General features: G+C 38.8%; 1 protein-coding gene across 1 annotated transcript; it reads left to right on the top strand.

Annotated features, from left to right (window-relative positions):
• Positions 1–1,321: 1,321 nt before the first annotated feature.
• Positions 1,322–18,036, top strand: NXPE3 (neurexophilin and PC-esterase domain family member 3). Its single transcript, XM_063305593.1, has 6 exons — positions 1,322–1,629; positions 6,359–6,578; positions 10,211–10,962; positions 12,270–12,343; positions 13,369–13,575; positions 14,637–18,036. Exons 2-6 carry the CDS (start codon positions 6,486–6,488, stop codon positions 15,236–15,238), a joined length of 1,728 nt encoding a protein of 575 aa, XP_063161663.1. The 5' UTR covers positions 1,322–1,629; positions 6,359–6,485; the 3' UTR covers positions 15,239–18,036.
• The last annotated feature ends 868 nt before the right edge of the window (positions 18,037–18,904 follow it).

The raw sequence follows: 18,904 nt of genomic DNA, 5'->3' as shown, positions 1-18,904 counted from the left end.
GTATTCTGAATTATGAGATGCTTTTAAGTCTGGAATGATTGATTTGCTTTATGTTCACTTTAAGTAGTATGTTCACTTTTTTTGTGAACCTGTTGGCTGCAAATTGTGGTTTCTCTGTTTGCCCGGCGCAATAAGCCAATCACCATGCAGAGACGGAGAATCAAACTCATTTATTTAGACATCTATGTAAACAAGGACTTCCTCTCCGCAACAGGAGAAGCCCTGAACATGAGACAAGCGGCTTTTATACAAGTTTCAAGAGTCATTAAAGCAGTTACCTCATGCCATACATCTTCCATTTGCTTAGCATGAATTCTTAACCCGATTATGGATAGCACTTATTTGATTAAGGCATACACCTGCTTAACATAAACTCCTAACCCCTGTGATTTCCTGAGGGCTTCCTGTCCAGCTGGCAAACTGCATCCCTCAGTTTATCTGGCAAGCATCCTAATCTATTTTTCTAATAAACATCCTTATCTATTCCCCTCTCTAGCCTGGCAAAGTTCAGGTCATTCTTTGGTCAATCACATATGCCCCCCCTTGCTTTCTACACATACATTGATACACGGATTTTAAATCAGATGACTCATTTCCCTGTGTCCCTCCATATCCTTTGCCCATATATCCAATTACTTGTCTCTCAAACGCTCAGTACATACTCAGGAGCTGGAAAGCTTCAAATGGTAGTTTGATGGTGAAACTGCATTTTCTAAAGTGGCAGTTTTGCTTTGCTTTATTATCCTAAATACCCAGTGGTAAAGGAGAAAAACAATGCTCGAGTTTCTGTTTCTTCACATTTTCTTAGTATAAATACTTCGGTCAGTAACTGAGTAGTACGTTTACTCTACCCCAAGTACCTCGATAAAGAGTTAGTGAGCGGATTAGAAATATATTTCATGATCCTTTAATGGAATCATCCAAACTAGGTTAAGCAGCACACCTAAAAATGAAGCATGCAGCGAAAGAATAAGGAGCCAAAGCATCAGAGGAAGGAGATGGCCCAACTGACAATACAGCAACGCACGGTCCAATGCAGCTAGAGATCGCTTCTGTTTAAATACCGAAGCAGGGATCGACCAGACGAGTCTGTGCTTGCGCAATAAAAAGGAACGGACCAGCGTAAGGCGGAGCGAGAGCAGTCGAGCCCCCCTTGCCGTGCGGGGTCTCGGGCTCTTCGCCTTTCAAGCCCTTCGGCCGGAAGACAGCCAACCCTCTGCCGGAGAAGAGGAGGAGGAAGTGGGCGAGGTGACCGTGCGGGTTTCGCTGCCCCCGTCTCGAATTATTGCACAAACGGGCCGCGTTGCCTCTCCGCTTTCCTTGAACGGCCTGGTGAGTGCGACAGAGGGCCGTTGCTGCGAGTGCGAGGTCTCTGTCCCTTCTGGTCATGGATCCCGTCGGATGAACGAGAAGGTCCAGATTCCGGGTGTTGGCGTATGCCCCCCGACCGGTCGACGAATAATGGGCCGAAGAGTGCGGCAAGAGACGGGTGCAGCAGCTGCTGGCGAAGTGACTTGGGGTGGACCTGTTAATGGAGCTGGGATAGTATTACGCACTGAAAACGCTCCTGCTGGCAATATCCGCAGTATCTTTCTGATTTATCCGATCTTTTTCTCAGTCATCAGCAAGGTACCGCTTTCTTCTCATTTGTTGAAATGGTCCAATTAATGTTAGCTGGGGTGAATTAAAAATGATGCAATTAAATTGATCAAGCTAATAGGTGAACTTCATGACTGGACTGAGCTTGCCGGGGTTATGTTTTACCTTTTGGTGCAGTAACCGCTTTAGAATGTCTTTTATCCGTGTGTTCATGCTTCCTGTAACTCTCTTCCACACAAGGAAAACAGTTTTGTACAGCTGCTCATATTATATTTATCCCTTTATCTATCCTCCAATAATTCAGAGGTCCAGATTCTACTTTCAGTGGGCAGTGGATAGACTTGACATGAAAGGAACTTCAGTGCATCCTTGGGGCATCTGAAACCGATTGAGGGGAGGACCGTTAGCCCTGCTCTAACTTGGGATTTCCCCCCCCCTTTTGCAACTATTTCTCCTTCCTCACGTGCTGTTAGAATTAGGAAGGGACAAATAGAGTTTCCAGCTGTCCACAGGGAAATACAAAAGGATGTTTATATTGGAGTCTAAAATGGTGAGAACAGTTGTTGTCCCAACATTTTTCTTTTGCAGCTAAATCCTAGTCAGGAAAGACAAGACTCATAAAAATATAAGAGCCATATTATATCAGAGCAAAGGCCCATCGATTCCATGTCTTGTTTCCCACAGTAGCTTGCCATATGCCCACATGCAGAACATGAGAATAGCAGCCATGGCTGTTGGCGGGGGGGGGGGGGGGGCTGGGAGTGGGCAGTCTTGTCTAGATTCTCAGCTCTCACTGCAAAGGTAGACTCCAGCCTATCTAGAAACCAAGATATTTGGCAAAATGTATACTTGCTGTTTTGCTCATGTTCTTTATTTTCAGTGTACTGTACTTAGGCAGTGAACAAACAGACCTAGCAATTACTAGTTTTGAGGCATTTATTTTAAGGAAAAAATCTGGTAGGAAATGATTGCTAATTGGTTTTCTATAATTAGTTAGAAAAGCTAGTGAAGACTATTTTATTTCTATATTTTGTTTTTGCATTGGTATAGAATGTAAGGCTTGGAAAATATTGAAAATATGAATTGCAGTATTCATATACAACTAGATATGAAACCTAATGGATGACACTTTTTTTCCTGGTTAGATTTTTGGAAGAACACCTTTGAATGATGCAATTGTGCCTTCAGGGCTTGAACTGATGTTTGTTGTTAATTGTCTTTGGACTGCCAAATGGGGAATTTGGCATTGCTAGTTGGTCATCATTGTTCTAAGACACGTGAGACATATTCTGAAGATACAGATAAGGGCTCAGAAGGAACCAGTTGTAGTCTGCCAAGTTTGCCACATTCAGAATGATGGGATTCTTGGAAGGTCATCATCATGTCTGAGTGCAGACATTCATTAGATCAGTGTTTATCAACCTCAGCAATTTTAAGATATGTGGACTTCAACTCCCAGAATTCTGGCTGGGGAAGTCCACATACCTTAAAGTTGCTGAGGTTGAGAAACACTGCATTAGATTATGAATGGGCAGCCCATGAGCATTCGGCCTCTTTTTTTTTTTTCTAGTCCTTGAGGCCACCAATTTTATATGTTGAGTTGTTCTTCCCTTGTTCATTCACAGCATGGAATATCTTTTAGAGTCTCATATAATCTATGTAAAATATTTATGTAATATGTGTCCTAGTCCATATGCATATATTTTTTGCATTGTAGGACATGTACTTCATTTAATGGAACTGGCAGTCTGGCAGGGAAAGAATCAAAAAGGTCACGATGTCACTGTCTCTGCTGGGAGAAGTCCAGCTCTTAGATTATGAGCTACTCACCAGATTGTGGCTGAGAGGTCACTAGGATGTTCATTAGGGAAGGTTGCTTCCCTTTTTGCAGTAACACAGTGAGACAGCACTCCTTTATTTAAAAAAAAAATCACCATATTGCAGCTCACTCCTGTTCCTTTTGGAGCAGGAGCTTCATATAAATCTGGGAAAGTAAGAAAATATTTTAGTTTTTTTTCTAGCTGTCAGATTTACCACTAGAAAATGCTGGGAAGTATAGGAAATAGCACTAGATCAACCGCTAATACAAAACAAAAATCTTGAAGAATCAGTCAGAGACTATTTTTGCCATTGCTTAAATGGTGCATCAGTTGTCAAGACAGGTATTGTTTGAAATAATAACATCATTCTAGGCAATGCCTTCATTTTTATCACAGAAATTCTCCCCGGCAATGATAACTGTAATATTTCCCATCTTAACATACCCTTCTTAATTTCTAAAGGGTCTTCTAAGATCACAACCAAATCATCAGCAAATGCCCTTAGTTAACATATTTCTCTTCACTCCAGCAATTATCTCATCCTGCCTATATCTCTATTCAGGACTTCAAGAACTAGAATGAATAACAATGGTGATAATGGGCATCCTTGTCTAGTCCCTTTCTGTATCCCACAGGGTTTTATTAAACCTCCATTAATAATTATCTGTGCTTTTTGTGAAGTATAAATTGCTTTCAGCTTATTTTAGGTTTTTATCTCACCTAACAACAACAACAACATCCCGCCTTTATTATTTTTTATAAATAACTCAAGGCAGTGAACATACATAATACTTCTTCCAGCTCCGATTTCCCCACAACAACAACCCTGTGATGTGGGTTGGGCTGAGAGAGAAAGACTGGCCGAAAGTCACCTAGCCAGCTTTCATGCCTAAAGCGGGACTAGAACTCATAGTCCCCTGGTTTCTAGCCCGATATATAAGGTATATGACAACAGTGTACTTCTAATCTACGTTGGAAATGTGGAAAACTTGAGTCATTTTACCATGCATGGTGGACTTGTAAAAAAGCTAGAAAATTCTGGATACAAATGCACATAGCAATATAAAGAATTTAGAAAATTAATATTCAGTTGAAACTAGAAACTTTTTATGTTGGGACTTATGGATGGTCAACTAGAAAAGACTCATGGAAGATTGTTTTACATGGTAAGTGCAGCGAGACTATTATGTGCACAAAGGTAGAAAGATTCCAAAATACCCACAATGGAGGAATGGTTGGTAAAGATGACAGAATTTGCAGAAATGACAAAATTAACTTGCTTGATTAGGAAGACAGCAAGTACATTTATTAGTGACTAGAAACCATTTATGGACTTTTTGCTGAAAATGGAAAAAAATGAACTGGTGAACTTATGGATTTGATGATTAAAAAGATAAAACATGGGAACAAGGGAACTATGATGCAACCTTAAAGGAGGAGAATAGCTGATCAATTTATTTGTAACTGCTTTAAAGAAGTTCAGAAGTCAATTCTTCATATATTTTCTCCTCTCTTCTTCTTTTTTCCTTCCTTCTTTTTATTTACTTTTTGTTATTCACTTGTTCTGTATTTTCCTTTATTCTTTTTCTTTGCTTTAAATCTATATGTTTTTATTACTATATAAAATCCTTGAATAAAAATTATTTTAAAAAAGAAAGAAGAATCAGTCAAAGACTATTTAATGTAGTCTCCATTTTTAGTTATATCAACAAATTAATTCCTAATAGATTACTTTCATTTATAGTCATGACTTTCTGGAGAAAAATTCTAAATATAGATGTTTTATTTATCTTTCCTTAAGGAAAGGAAAGATGTTCCCAAACTTTGAAATGTGTGGATTTCTAAGATGTTCTTGCTTCTGTGTTTTATTTGTTTGTTTTACTTTTGTCACGGTTATCTTAAGGTCTGTTGTTTTGTTTTATTCTTTGTACTAAAAAAAAATCTGCAACAAAGCATTATTCCTGCAATTGGCTAAGCTTAGTCTCATGATAAAGGGAGAAGGCATCTGAAAACTAAAGATTACCAATCAGGATCTATTCACAGCTGTTTAGAACTGGTTTAATCTGATTCTCGTAAGAACATAAGCAGTGCCCTGCTGAACTGGACCCCTGGCCCACCTAGCCCAGCAATCTGTTCTCACAGTGGCTGATCAACTGCACAAGGAAGCCCACTAGTTTCCCTGCAGAAGGCCTTCAGAGGCAGTCACACTTCCATCAAGGCTAACAGCCATTGATCCCCATGACTTCCATGAATTGGTCCAAAACTTTTTTGAAGCCAGCCAAGCTGGTAGCCAGCACCAGATCTCGTGGTAGAAAATTCCAAAGTTTGATTATGTGTTGTGTAAAAATAAATTTTCTTTTTTCTGTCCTGATTTTTCCAGGATTCAATTTCATTGGATGACCTCTGATTCTAGTATTTTGGAAAGTGGAAAACAGCTTTTCTTTGTCCATTTATCCACACTATGCATAATATTCTACATTTCAATCATGTCCTCATTTAGTCTTCTTTCTTGACTAAAAAGCCCTAAATGTTCAAACCTTTCCTCATAAGGAAGCCGTTCCAGCCCCTTGATCATAGTTGTCCTCCTCTGAATCTTCTCTAACTCTACTATATCCTTTTTGAGGTGTGGCAACCAGAACTGTACACAATATTCCAGATGCAATTATAAGGGCATTATAATATTGGCACCTCTATTCTCTACCATTCAATACCATTTCTTCTCCTCAAGAAGACTCTCCTAGGAATTTGTCCATCTTAAGACTTTCTAACTTAATTCTCCAAATATTTCCTTTTCTTCCATTAGTAAAAATCCTTATTTTATTCAGTGTAAAGACTTCACACTGCCAGCACAGTCCCATTACTACAATATACCTAATATTGTAACTTACTTCTACTTAGCTGTATTTAAGGTCTAATCAAAAGTTTAAAACTCTTTACAGAAAAAAGTGATACTGCAGAAGCCTCCTGATGACATTTATGTGATAGTGAATAACAATGAAATTGACACCTGTGGAATATGGGCACCGTGGCAGCATCTTACATGGGTGAGAGAGAGATGAAGGGATCATGTGGCCTTATTTCTCCAAGACCCATATTTTGTGCTTCATTCTGGCACTGCTGACTATTTTTGTAGTAGTCCATAACTTTTATCAATTAGAGGTAAGTTACTTAACCCTCCCAAGAACCGGCCAAATAGGTTGAATGTTATTTTTTCTGATCATCTATGTCCTCCCATGATAACCGTGTGTACTAACTGACTGTAATGGCAAACGTGTAACTGAGAGAGACACTGCAAAGGTCGCAAATGTGTGCATTGGTTGCAAAGTTACTTTTTTATCACCATCATAACTTCAAATGATTGCTGCCCAAGGCAGTCACTAAACGAGTTTTACCTGTAATAAAATAAAGCCTTCCCTATTAGTGAAAGATGGAACTGTTACAGGCCCCCAAAATGACTCTTGGTGAAAGGTCCCCTGTGCAAGCACCGAGTCATGCCTGACCCTTTGGGGGGACGCTGCTTTCGCGACGTTTTCTTGTTAGACTATAGCGGGGTGGTTTGCCATTGCCTTCCGCAGTCGTCACCTTCCCCAGTAAGCTGTGTACTCATTTTACCAACCTCTTATCAAAACAAAAATACCCAATAAACTTGCAGCACTGCCTTGATGACAGCGTTAACAGCGGTAGTACAATTTAGCAACAGATTAAGCCAGTCTACAACATCAGCCTATTATCTACTAAGTTGGAAATCTTGATTGTAATAAGATTTGAGTCTCTACTATCAGTTTATATCAGATTTGTTCAAAACCTTTTATGTCCTAAGGATACAGGTAGTCTTCATTTAACAATGGTGATTGAGCTTGGAATTACCGTCGCTAAGCCATGCGGTTGTAAAGCAAGATGGCATTGCTTAGTGATGGCAATCCTGGCAATTCTGCTTGCCATCGTTAAGTGAATTTTACCTGCCGTTAGCCTGAGCACCCACCCCAGTCCAAGCCGTGCTGGGCTTGGTTCCTCCCAGCCCCGAACACTGCCTTCATCTGCCCCCTGCTTTCTCCCCCAACCTATCTCTCCCCATCTCTGCCCTTTTGGAAATCCTGCAACCTGTCTTGCGGGGTGGGAAGCCCACCTGTGCGGCGCAAGGCATCCCATCCCATCCCAGTGCTGAAAAGATAGCATAAGCTGAGAAGATAGCATTCTGAAGGAAGCCACATGGAAGAAACGATTGAGAAGCTGGGCTCAAAAAATACTCAGCAAAGGCAGTCAGGCGTTTTTGCTTCGCCCATGGGGGCTGAGTGAAAAAGGCAAAGGTAGATGCGGGGAACTGGGAGAGGAGCCAGCTGGGTGAAGGAATGCAGGCTGGGGAGGTTGGAGCTTGCTATTGGCAGACCCGCGGGGGTGGAATGGGATGGGATGGGATGAGATGCCTCGTGGGTGTACTTCCCACCCCCAAGGCAGGTTGTAGGGCTTCCAAAAGGGCAGCGATGAGGGGGAAATGGGTGGGTGGGGGAAGTTGAAGCATCCCCGCAGTCGTAAATGCAGGTGGGCTGCCAAGCGCCCAAATTTTGGTCATGTGACTGAGGGGGTGCTGCAACAGTCATAATTTCAGGCACAGGTCGTGAGGCCATTTTTTCAGTGCCATCATAATTTCGAACGGTCGCTGAACAAATGGTTGTTAAGTGAAGACCACCTGTACATAGATGGTGCTGAACCAGCTTAATTCTGATTTGGGCCTGTGCAAAAGTTGTTAGACTTTTTTATTATATTTTTTTATCCCACCTTTACTATTTTTATCAATAACTCAAGGTGGTGAACATGCCTATTACTCCTTCTTAAGGTAGGACTAGAACTCGCAGTCTCCTGGAATCTAGCCTGGTGCCTTAACCACTAGACCAAACTAGCTCTCTGGCAAGTCTGTATTACTTTTCAGTGCCAGCAGAACTGGCTGCCAGGAAATTAGTCAGTAGGCTGTAAATCTGCACAGGCCAAAGATAAGCAAGCTCACGCTTTATGTCAGCTAACTGGAGAACGACCTTTGAAACAGCCCTTTTGCAGTACCTTAAACAATAAACTGTCCACAGGGTCAAGCAGGCAAGCAGGGTCAAGACCAATAAGCTGTCAATGAGACAATGAATCTGGAGGAAAAGCAAAAAATGAGGTCAGAAGAAATCCAAGGTCTAAAATATGGCAACACAGAATACTCACAAGCAAGGTACAGTTTCTGAGAAGTTGTTCTCAACACTGTTCAAAGTGAGTGAACGCAGTAAATAAGCTATACTGAGCCTCTGTGCAGTGCACAGCTGAGACTTATTAGACAGTAGCTGCAGAGACTGCTTTCCTCTTAGCACTCACATGTCTGTTGGCTAGCCTCTTCAATCTACAAAGTTCAGCTCTCTGGTTCTTGATCTTCATTAAGATCAAGACTTAGGGCTAGTGGGTGTGGGCAAGGGGTCTGTCAAAATCAGAGTGAAGTCACTGGTTCCAGTACTGCTAGAATCTCCAGCAACAACATTGCTACCATTTGATGCTTCTGGCTCTACGTCCTCCCCATTCTCCTCATCTGAAGACATGTCCCTTAGCAGTTCACCCATAATCAGTTTTGTTGACTGCATTTTCTATTTAACTTAGTCTAATTACTAATTCATTTTCTGGAAGAGACCAGCAGCTTACTCCATTATACTTCCACCGCAACCCCCATAATTAGCTTCATTACGTTCAAGAGCCATCAGAATCTCCTGCAAACATGCCCCTTTGCATTAAATTCTTCTAACTTATCTGCAATTTGGCATGCATTCTCTCTATCATAAGAATCAATTATCACTGCATTGGGTCCCAAAAGAGAACAGTGTATAGATACGCAGAATTTAAAGAAACATAGCACAAAAAACCCACCATTCACCATTTTTGTCAAATTTGGTATTCATTTGCTGCTAAAGATCTTGCTTTCCTTCCATGTCAGCCAATGTTGGTGAAGGACAAAACAAAAAGTTATAGCCATTTGTAATGAAATCCATACAGAGTTGACTAAGTTTGCTGAGTTGGCCTCTGAAGGATCCCTAAGGCTTTCCCCCACAATTCTTATCACACCCTCCCACACTCCTGGGGACAGCCTATTCAGTAAATGTCACCATCAACCACTCATGCCTAGGTGCTTACTAGGGAAAAAATGAAGTGGTGACCTCCTTTACCTGCTTTCCTTCCCTTACGTAGAGTAAGTGAGCAGGAAATCCTTGTACTAAGGCTAAACTCCTTTCAGAATAAAGGTGCTGAGTCAGCAAGAATTCAAGTCTTTATTATGGATAACGAGGTTGAGGAGTTAAAGAGAAGCTGAAAGCCAAAAGAAAAAAAATTAGCCAGGGACAGGGTTAGAGGAAAATAACAATCATTCTGCAAGGTTGTTTCAGTGGCTCCTCGCCAATCAGATATACATATATACACAAATGCAAAGAACAAGAATAACAAAGTATTTTTAAGTAGCTCTGAAAAGAGAAGATACCAATTCTCTCAATTAGTATAATAAGAATATTAGGATGGCGTTAAAAGAATATGAGTGGTGTAATGATATGTTAAATACTATGGATATTCACATAACTAATGGCAGCCTATAATCCCACTTCATATAAAATCTTTTATGCCTAATGGAATAGATTAAAACAATTTGGGTATTTTTAACATTGCATGATGTTTTTTGCTGACCATTTTGATTTTATGCTGCTAAGAAGTGCTAATAAAAATATAGTAGATACGATTCTGTTGCTACAAGTCTGTTTGAAAGAGTTTCTTTTTTCTTGTAGAATCTCAATACCACAGGTTTAAAGTGGTTGGTAGAAGAGAATGAATCACAATCCTCATTGCATACAACTAAAACACGCAGAAAGCTGTACTGTGGTTATGAGCATCAGGTTTTGTCCAAGATTGAACATGAGGAAGAAGAAGCCTTATTTGCTGCTCTACAGTGGCCCAAACCGCCTGAGGACAAAGTCCCCTTTGTGAGGAGTACTGACCCTTTCCATAGCTACTTTGTGATACTAAATCATCATGCAAATTTCAGAGTTGGTGATCAGCTGGAGTTGCTTGTCCACATGAAGGATTATAATGGAAACCCAAAGCAATATGGTGGAGATTACCTTCAGTCAAGAATTCATTCTGCTCATCTGAAAGCAGGAGCCATTGGAAGAACTGTAGATTATCAGAATGGGTCTTACAGAATCTTTTTCACTTTACTTTGGCCAGGGGAGGTCACAGTATCTGTGTCCTTGGTTCATCCTAGTGAAGGAATCCAACTCCTTCAACGTTTACGAGAAGAAAAACCAGACAGGGCCTATTTTAAAAGCTTATTCAAATCAGGAAGGATTTCAGAAGTTACTATATGCAATGTGTGTTTGCCTGGAGACATGCCAGTCTGTAACTTTACAGATAGCTATACTGGAGAACCATGGTTTTGTTACAAGCCAAGAAAACTCTCCTGTGCTACCAGGATCAACCATTTTAAAGGGGGATATGAAAAGGGGCTTTTAACTTCAGAAGAAAGTAATTTTTTCCAAAGGTACATGCTTTCTTAGCTTGTATGTTTAATATTTGTTCTACATAGATTAATTTCACTTTGGCTTTTTTCTTTTTAAATTGTGTAATTGGTGAATGACGCCATGAATGCCTTTTACTAGGCTGAAACTGACTTTGGAAACAAATGCAGAACAAAAAAATTTATAGAGTTCTGCTGCAATCTTTCAGTAACATGCTGAACAGTCTGAGAGGACAGTTTAGTGCCAAATTTATGGCTCATAGTTTTCAAGAACTCTCTTATCTTAGGGCTCTGTTGCTGTCACTATATATACTCTAGTTTTAGTTGTGATGGTGGTAGCAATATAACTTGACTCTCCAGATACAGCCGTCTATTCAGGAACTTCTTTACAGCAGAAACTTCTCAGACATGGCACAGTTAGATAATTTGTTTTATTATAGATAAGAAAGAAGTTATATAATTCCAGAAGATGACTACTGCAAACATAGAAATTAAGCAATATATGTTTGTGGTCTAGGGTTTAACTTTTAAATCTTTTCCTTCTGCTTTCTGATTCAGAAGACTTTGGGCTATTCATTTCTCAGCCTTGACAGTCGGAAACATCTGCTTGGTGTTTAATGGTTCTGCTAGTCCTGAGCACCTCTGGTTTTCACTTTGAGGGTTCAGGCCTTGCTTTGTGTCAGTAGGAAAGTATTGGATTTTTCCCCCCAAAAGGATTAAAATAAATTATTTCTAAAAATCCAAATATTTTAGCATTTGGAACTTTCTCTAACCACTATTCCTAATTTTAAACAAATCTCCCCAAGAAGCTTTTTAGACACACATTTTCCTGCAGACTTTACTTTTTCTTAAAATTTCACCAGTGTACATGCTTTAAAAAAAATAGCTAAACATTTTTGTTCCTTTCAGACTCATGTATTTTTAAATGTATCTTTTACTGCTTTTGGCACTTTTTTTTACTGCGAAAAGAAGCACTCAATAGCGATGTTGTTGATAGGCCTCATAGTAAATGCTAGATAAATACATTTAGCAATGAAGAATAAAATGGAATATTATTAAGATAGCTAAGTCCTCTTTTAACTCAATATGTTTTGAGGTGATTTGTGCTTTTCAGCACAATGAATCTTGAATATGGGATTTGCCAGTATTGATTAGTGAAGGCATGTAATATAACTCAATTTGCTTTTGCATCAGAGGGAAATATTGACATGCCAGTGATAGAATAACATTCAAATTAATGAGCAATCCTTTTCTAAATATTTAGCAGTAGACAAATGTGACTTTTTATATTTAGGTTTTTTTTAAAAAAATATATTTTTGCCTTAATTTAGTGGTGTGAATATTAAAATGCCAATACCTTCCAGTGGGCCTGATACTGTGATCGTAAGACCTTTGGGGCATCCAGGTAAAGTAAATAATATTTGAAAGTATTGTTTTATACTGTTTCAACTTATGAACTGCTGCCATCAACAGTGTTTCAGTAGTTTACGAGAAACTGTTGAACAGCTATTGTTAGAATTCTATTATTGTACAATAATACAAATTATTTAAAATATTACTTAACTATTATGTGGTACTTAAGGGTTCTTCATGTTTTCTATCTTGGTTATTCTTCCTAGGGCTGAGCAAAACTCCTGTTTAAAAGGACAAAATGTGATTCAGAGCATGTGTTGGCATGTATGTGGCATCTCTTGGGGTCTATTTAAACAAAATACTTCTTTTCCATGCAGCAGCTATTGAGGGCAGCTGTGTGAACCCAGGAGAAGGTGCAACTGTTAGGTGTTTCTGACAGGTGCTAAGTATGAACCCATGTGTTGTATATTATATCTGAATCATATTTATCCCTTTGTATTCATATCTCTGGACATCCCCATTAATCCAATATTGTAGGGTACTGTTATAATGCTCTTACTGCAGATGATTGAGAGTATAGCGTAGTTGAGGGTAAGGTTTCCAAAAGTGCATTCTTAACAAAGAATACATTAAAGATAAAATTTGTTAATAGCTTTTCAGTACATATCAAAAATGGCAAATTTAAAATACTCTAATTGTAACTAACATACAAATAATGTTAAGTGTATTATGTGGTTTCTTTGTTAAACTCAAAGGCTCATATTTTAGGTCGTGTGTATCTTATAACTTCCTCGATTTATGAACCAAAACAATTGCATCTGGTATGTTGCTTTGAAAATGCATATATGAAATACTATGTATATGTCTGTCTGCAATCTATCTTGTTGATTTATGTATATTTATTTCTGCTGCACTCACAAGACTTTCAGTGGAGTTTCCCATACATATAAAAATACATACAAAGACTCAAAATATTCCATTTTTGTTTGAAAATTCACCTGCAATACATTAAAGATAAAATTTGTTAATAGCTTTTCAGTACAGGGACATTGTAATATTCAAAATTTTCTCTTTCAGAAACGGACAGTCTAGAAAGATCTCATAGCCCTGATGTATTTCCTTCTGGTTATTATTACCAAGATGAATGGCAACAAAGGACCCAGCTGATTCGGCATTTTAATAAGTCATCAGATATTATTGAATGTTTACAGGGAAAACGTATTCACTTTTTTGGAGATTCTACAATCAGACAGTGGTTTGAATATCTGACAGCATTTGTTCCAGGTATGTTCAGATTGACTCTGTCTTAAAAGAAATTCTGCCACAGATCATTTGGATTTAGAATTACAGCATTTTTCTAATGTTAATCACTTCGTTACTGATGTTGTTTGGTTGATATACATGTATTTTTGAAAGTTGAGAGAAAAGTTGAAAAGAAATCCCAAACTTGATTTTTTCCAATTTCTATTTCACTATAAGAATATCCCATTATTAGGCTATCTGGGCCTACCAAGGGAAGTCAGGCACAGCAGGCAAATCTAAAATGCTTTTAGACCAATTGTGGCCTTTCGTCTAATTTCAGAAGCCCTTGACAAGCAAACAAGAAAGCCCTGTCCCTTTGGGGCAGTTTGCTATGTGTGTGGGGCGAGGTGGGAAGGAAGAGAGAAACTGTATCTGTGTGGGCCCATCAACTTTTGACACTAGGCCGAACTGCCATTTGGTATGCAGCCCCAAAAGGCTCCCCCATGAGAAGAAAAGCTATCCCACTTCTGCCCTCCAGTGAAGAGAGCAGCTGTTCCACTGGACAAAACTGAAGTAGTCTTCAGTGAAGCTGGTAGCAGATATGAGAGGCAGATTTACATAGGGTCTTTGCAAAGGGTCTACCAGATCTCAGCTACAAAAATCTGGATGGCCACTAAATGGCTGCAAAAAACAGGACTTTAGACCTTCCACATAAATTCTGCTGGCTGAATTCTCAAAACTGGAGCAGAACTGACAGCAAAGGGTAGACTGCTGCAGTACTTTACAGCAAAAATGCAGTGCATTTGGAGCAAAGAGGGGCTCAAGGGGAACCCCTTGAATTTGTGAAGGGGAACAAAGAAAAGGCCCATTCGGGTGGTTAAGGCATTGAAGTATTTTTTTCTCCAAAGAAGGGGTCTCTATGTGGTTATATACCTTTTTGTTCCTTTGAAATGGTTAGACAAGTATATAAGAATAAACTGCATTTTTTTTGTCTTTTGGATGATTTTTCAGATGGCATAATGCTAAGTCTAAATTAGTTTTGTCTTACTAACAATTCTAGAGTGTATTGCATACAGTGATATAGCAATTCTTTTATTTTTCAGATCTTGTGGAATTAAACCTTGGACGTCCTAAAAAAGTTGGCCCTCTCATGGCTGTAGACTCAAAGCATAACATCTTATTAAATTTCCGTTGCCATGGCCCTCCCATTCGCTTTTACACAGTTTTTAGCAGTGAACTGCATTATATTGCCAATGAACTGAATCGTATTGCCGGTGGGAAGAACACTGTGATAGCCATAACTATTTGGTCTCACCTTAGCACTTTTCCTATAGAAGTGTACATCAGGAGATTGAGAAATATTCGCAGGGCAGTTGTTCGGCTGTTAGATCGGAGCCCAAAAACTCATATAGTCATCAAAACTGCCAATGTTCAAGAGCTTGGCCCAGAAGTTAGCCTTTTCAACAGTGACTGGTATTCCTATCAGCTTGACACAATAATGAGGAAGATGTTCTCAGGAATTGAGGTGTATTTTGTGGATGCTTGGGAGATGTCATTGGCTCACCATTTGCCACATAAATTACATCCAGAAGATGTTATTGTCAAAAATCAGTTAGATGCTTTATTGTCTTTTGTATGCCCACTGGAAACACGTTATAGTTTCTTAACTGGAATACATAATCAAATGTGGTCTCTGTTTGTGTAATTCAGTGTTCTGCACTAGTTGATGAATTATTGCTGATTTGAGGTGCTCATAATTTGCATCAGTTCTGACCAGCTTGCATAAAGCATGCACATTGATATTTACTGGAGGCAGGGAGATTTTTGTATGTGTGTTACGTTTCCACACACACAGAACCCTAACTTTTTACAATGCATGTATTGGTGTATACAGGTTCTACCTACTTCTCTCATTTCTGCAAAGTATTTTTTTTACTAGGGTTAAGCACACTTCAGATATTATTCGGAAAAAGTGCTTTGGAACTTGTGTGAGCGCAGAGCCTCATCGCTGTTCATTAAAACAGCCATGTGTGCCATGCCTGAAGAAAGGATATAGCAGTGTTAATGAATCACCTCCAAAATAGAAGGCGATATTCTTCTGTTTTTCTAGTTGGCCTCAGCTTCTTGTGTGCTTAGTGAAGAGCCAGAGCTAGAACATGAACATAAATAATGGCCATTCTTCTAAAGTTATTTGGAAGAGTTTTGGTAAGGACAGATACAATTAATGCAGACTTTAATGTGATGATTGTTCTTCTCTAGTATGCTTGAATCAGGATTTCTGCCCTCATAAATAAAGAAGAGTGGTGGTAGCTTTGTAAACTACCCTTTCAAAAGGCTTAAAAGATACGTATTTCTTAAGAAGGAAATCTGTGGATAGCTCTAATCCTTGGAACGTACCCAAAATGTTAGGGGCATTAACCAAGTTAATGGTAGGCAGTGCCCTCCTGGATCAGATCCCAGGCCCATCTGATATAGCAGTCTGTTCTCACAGTGGCCAACCAACTGCATGGGGAAGCCCACTAGCTTCCCAGAAAATGGGCTTCAGAGGCAGTCACACTGCCATCAAGGCTAATAGCCATTGATCCCCATGACTTCCATTAATTCAGTGTTTCTCAAAGTGTGGTCCAAAGACCCCTGGGGTCCCCCAAGACCCTTTCAGGGTCTGCAAAATCAAAATTACTTGCCAACCTATGTTGAAAAATAATATAGGTAGTCGTCATTTAGCAACCACAACTGGGACTGGCAGCTTGGTTGTTAAGTGAAGCAGTTGATAAGTGAAACTGACTGCTTATGATCTTAAAAAGATCGTAAATGCAAGGATTGGTTACAAAGTTACTTTTTCATCACTGTCGTAACTGCAAATGGTCCCTGTACGAGGCAGTCGCTAAAGGAGGACTACCTGTACTAAAATCCCATCAAACAATTATGAGAAACGGTAGTGGCAGCAAATGCATCAACTTTAATTTTTAATACAGTAAATATTGATACATATAACATACAAATAAAAGCTCTTTTGGGCAACTCCATACTTTTTAAAAGCAGGAAGAGGTCCTGAGAGAAAAACGTTTAAGAAACACTGCATTAATTTGTCCAATACTTTTACCTTTAAAGTTACCTTTAAGCCTTTGCATAAGCTGTCACACGCTTCTTCCTTGGCAGGGTGGGAATTAGTGACCATCATTTTTGTGTAAGGTTTCAGAAGTAGGAGCCTTATCAGTCAAAAAGAATCATATTTCGCCCATGTTATGTTGAACCTATTTTCATGCCAAAAAATTAATAAGGCTTTCACAAAGGCTAGGAATTAATACTGCCTAATTTTTGTTCTGTCCACAACAACATCTAGATAAAAAGAAGTGGCAAAGAATTAAATATTCATTACCTTAAATACTCTAAAAAATTCCAGATAGCAAATTCATGATTGTTCCTTTTCAAGTCAGATTGGGTGCTAAAAAGATCCTCATAAATCAGACTACAGCTTGCATATTGCAGTGTTACAAGGTCTTAACTTCCATGCCTGAATCTGTCACATCCTATGCTATGGCCTCGTACCTTTACTGCCTTCAATACTACCATCTAGTGGTTGATTTCTCTTAAGCTGTCACATGGAAATCAGTTTCAGCTTTAGCATGGCATACAAGCTAGAAACAATTCTTCAGCTCCTTAAAAAAGCAGATACCCCAGAGCATACTATCTTCATAGGATGGACTTCACCTGACATAGGATTGTTTTTCTATATTCCATAATAATTTTAATAAGCAGGGTATTAAGACTAAGATAAATTGCATTTATGTAGCTGAGAGAGGATATTTTCTCCTGTCTTGTGAAAGCTATGCTTGTTGCTTGTCCTTCATCCTCTGTGGAAAAGCCATTTTTCATGGTAATTCTTGAAGTTCTGCAGGTTATGGTAATGCACAGGAACATCACTTCTCCTACATCAGGTAAGAACCAGACTCTTTCCTATCTCCCCCCCAAGATTAGAACCAGGTTTGAGCATGATGTTCCTTCCTGTTTTGGTGGCCATGTGTGTCTGCATGAAGAATACCCATGTTAAAAATAAAGTAACATTTTAAAATGCCATTGTAGGCTTCCTCATCAGTTGCTACTTTGCAAAATGGAGGTCTATACTCATTAAACTGCTACTTGAGTATTGAAGGTTTATAAGCTTTGTATTGCATGATAACACTTTTAAAGACATACTTCTCAGTGGTAAGTGTCTGCTATGTTTGATGGATCATATGGAAACATTTAATATTTTAACACTATTAACCAGAAAATCTAAACCATGAGTTTCTAATCATTGTGATTATTGCTGTTCACATGCAGAAGTCTACTTAAATCTCCTGTGAACAATGGCTTTTATGAGCTAACAGCTACTTAGCTATCTGACAACCTTATAGCAACCATTAATGGCACTGTTGTGTAAATATTTTATCAGTTAAAAATGTACATTATTTTTAATTTCATTAGTTATTAAATAAATATTTCATTTTTATTTTACCCTTCCCCTTGCTTTCTTCTCTTATTACCACAACATTGTACTGAGATAGGATAAGTAACAAATGCTAATTGGCCAAAGATTACTTTGTCATCTATAGAATTGAGCAGACCTATGAAATGACATATTCTGCACTGTCTGGCATTCTATCCACAAAATTGTATTACTTTTAACAGCAAATTATATTTCCATTTAATTGTCACTTCAAAACCACACAAATAAACACAAATCTGTGTTTTCTCATTAAAACCCATCTATTTCAACATACACTGTAGATTTTTGCATGAACACCATTTCATATGGCTGCTTCTGAATTCATGTGATAGAATACAGTAATTCTGTTCAAATTTAAAAAGTCCTTCATGGGGCTGACATATCAAAACTTGAAGATTCTTTGCACGTCTTTTTAAAAATATAAATATAAAAAATGGCAACTCTTGGACAAGAGGGACTCTTTATAAACAGGAGCCTAAACTGGAATTTGCTACCAAAAATGAGATGCACAAATTCCTGGAAAATAAGACTATCACAGATTACGAATCATGATTGTGAATTCCAATATTGGGCATATGCTTTTAGTATCAGTTGATGGAAATCAGTGAGTGAGCATTCTTCTATTGTTGGCTTCCCATAATCATCTAGTCCAGCTTAATTCTTATGTACGTATCGAAGCATAAGATCATGAGTTTGAGAAAACTTCAATTTTGTAGGGGGAAAAAAAGCCTGGGAGAAGTATAGTGAAGTGCCACCACTGGAAAAGGCAGCTCACCTGGCCATGCCTTTTGACCCTGCTTCCCCCATGGCCAGGTGCATTGAACAGCTTTTGGGTATGAGTTACATAACACTGTCCTGCTGCCATCACTCATTTTCCTGAAG

Source organism: Candoia aspera, chromosome 5 (assembly GCF_035149785.1).
Source record: "Candoia aspera isolate rCanAsp1 chromosome 5, rCanAsp1.hap2, whole genome shotgun sequence".
NCBI classification, from domain to species: Eukaryota; Metazoa; Chordata; class Lepidosauria; order Squamata; family Boidae; genus Candoia; species Candoia aspera.
This window is presented reverse-complemented; position numbering and strand designations above follow the sequence as displayed.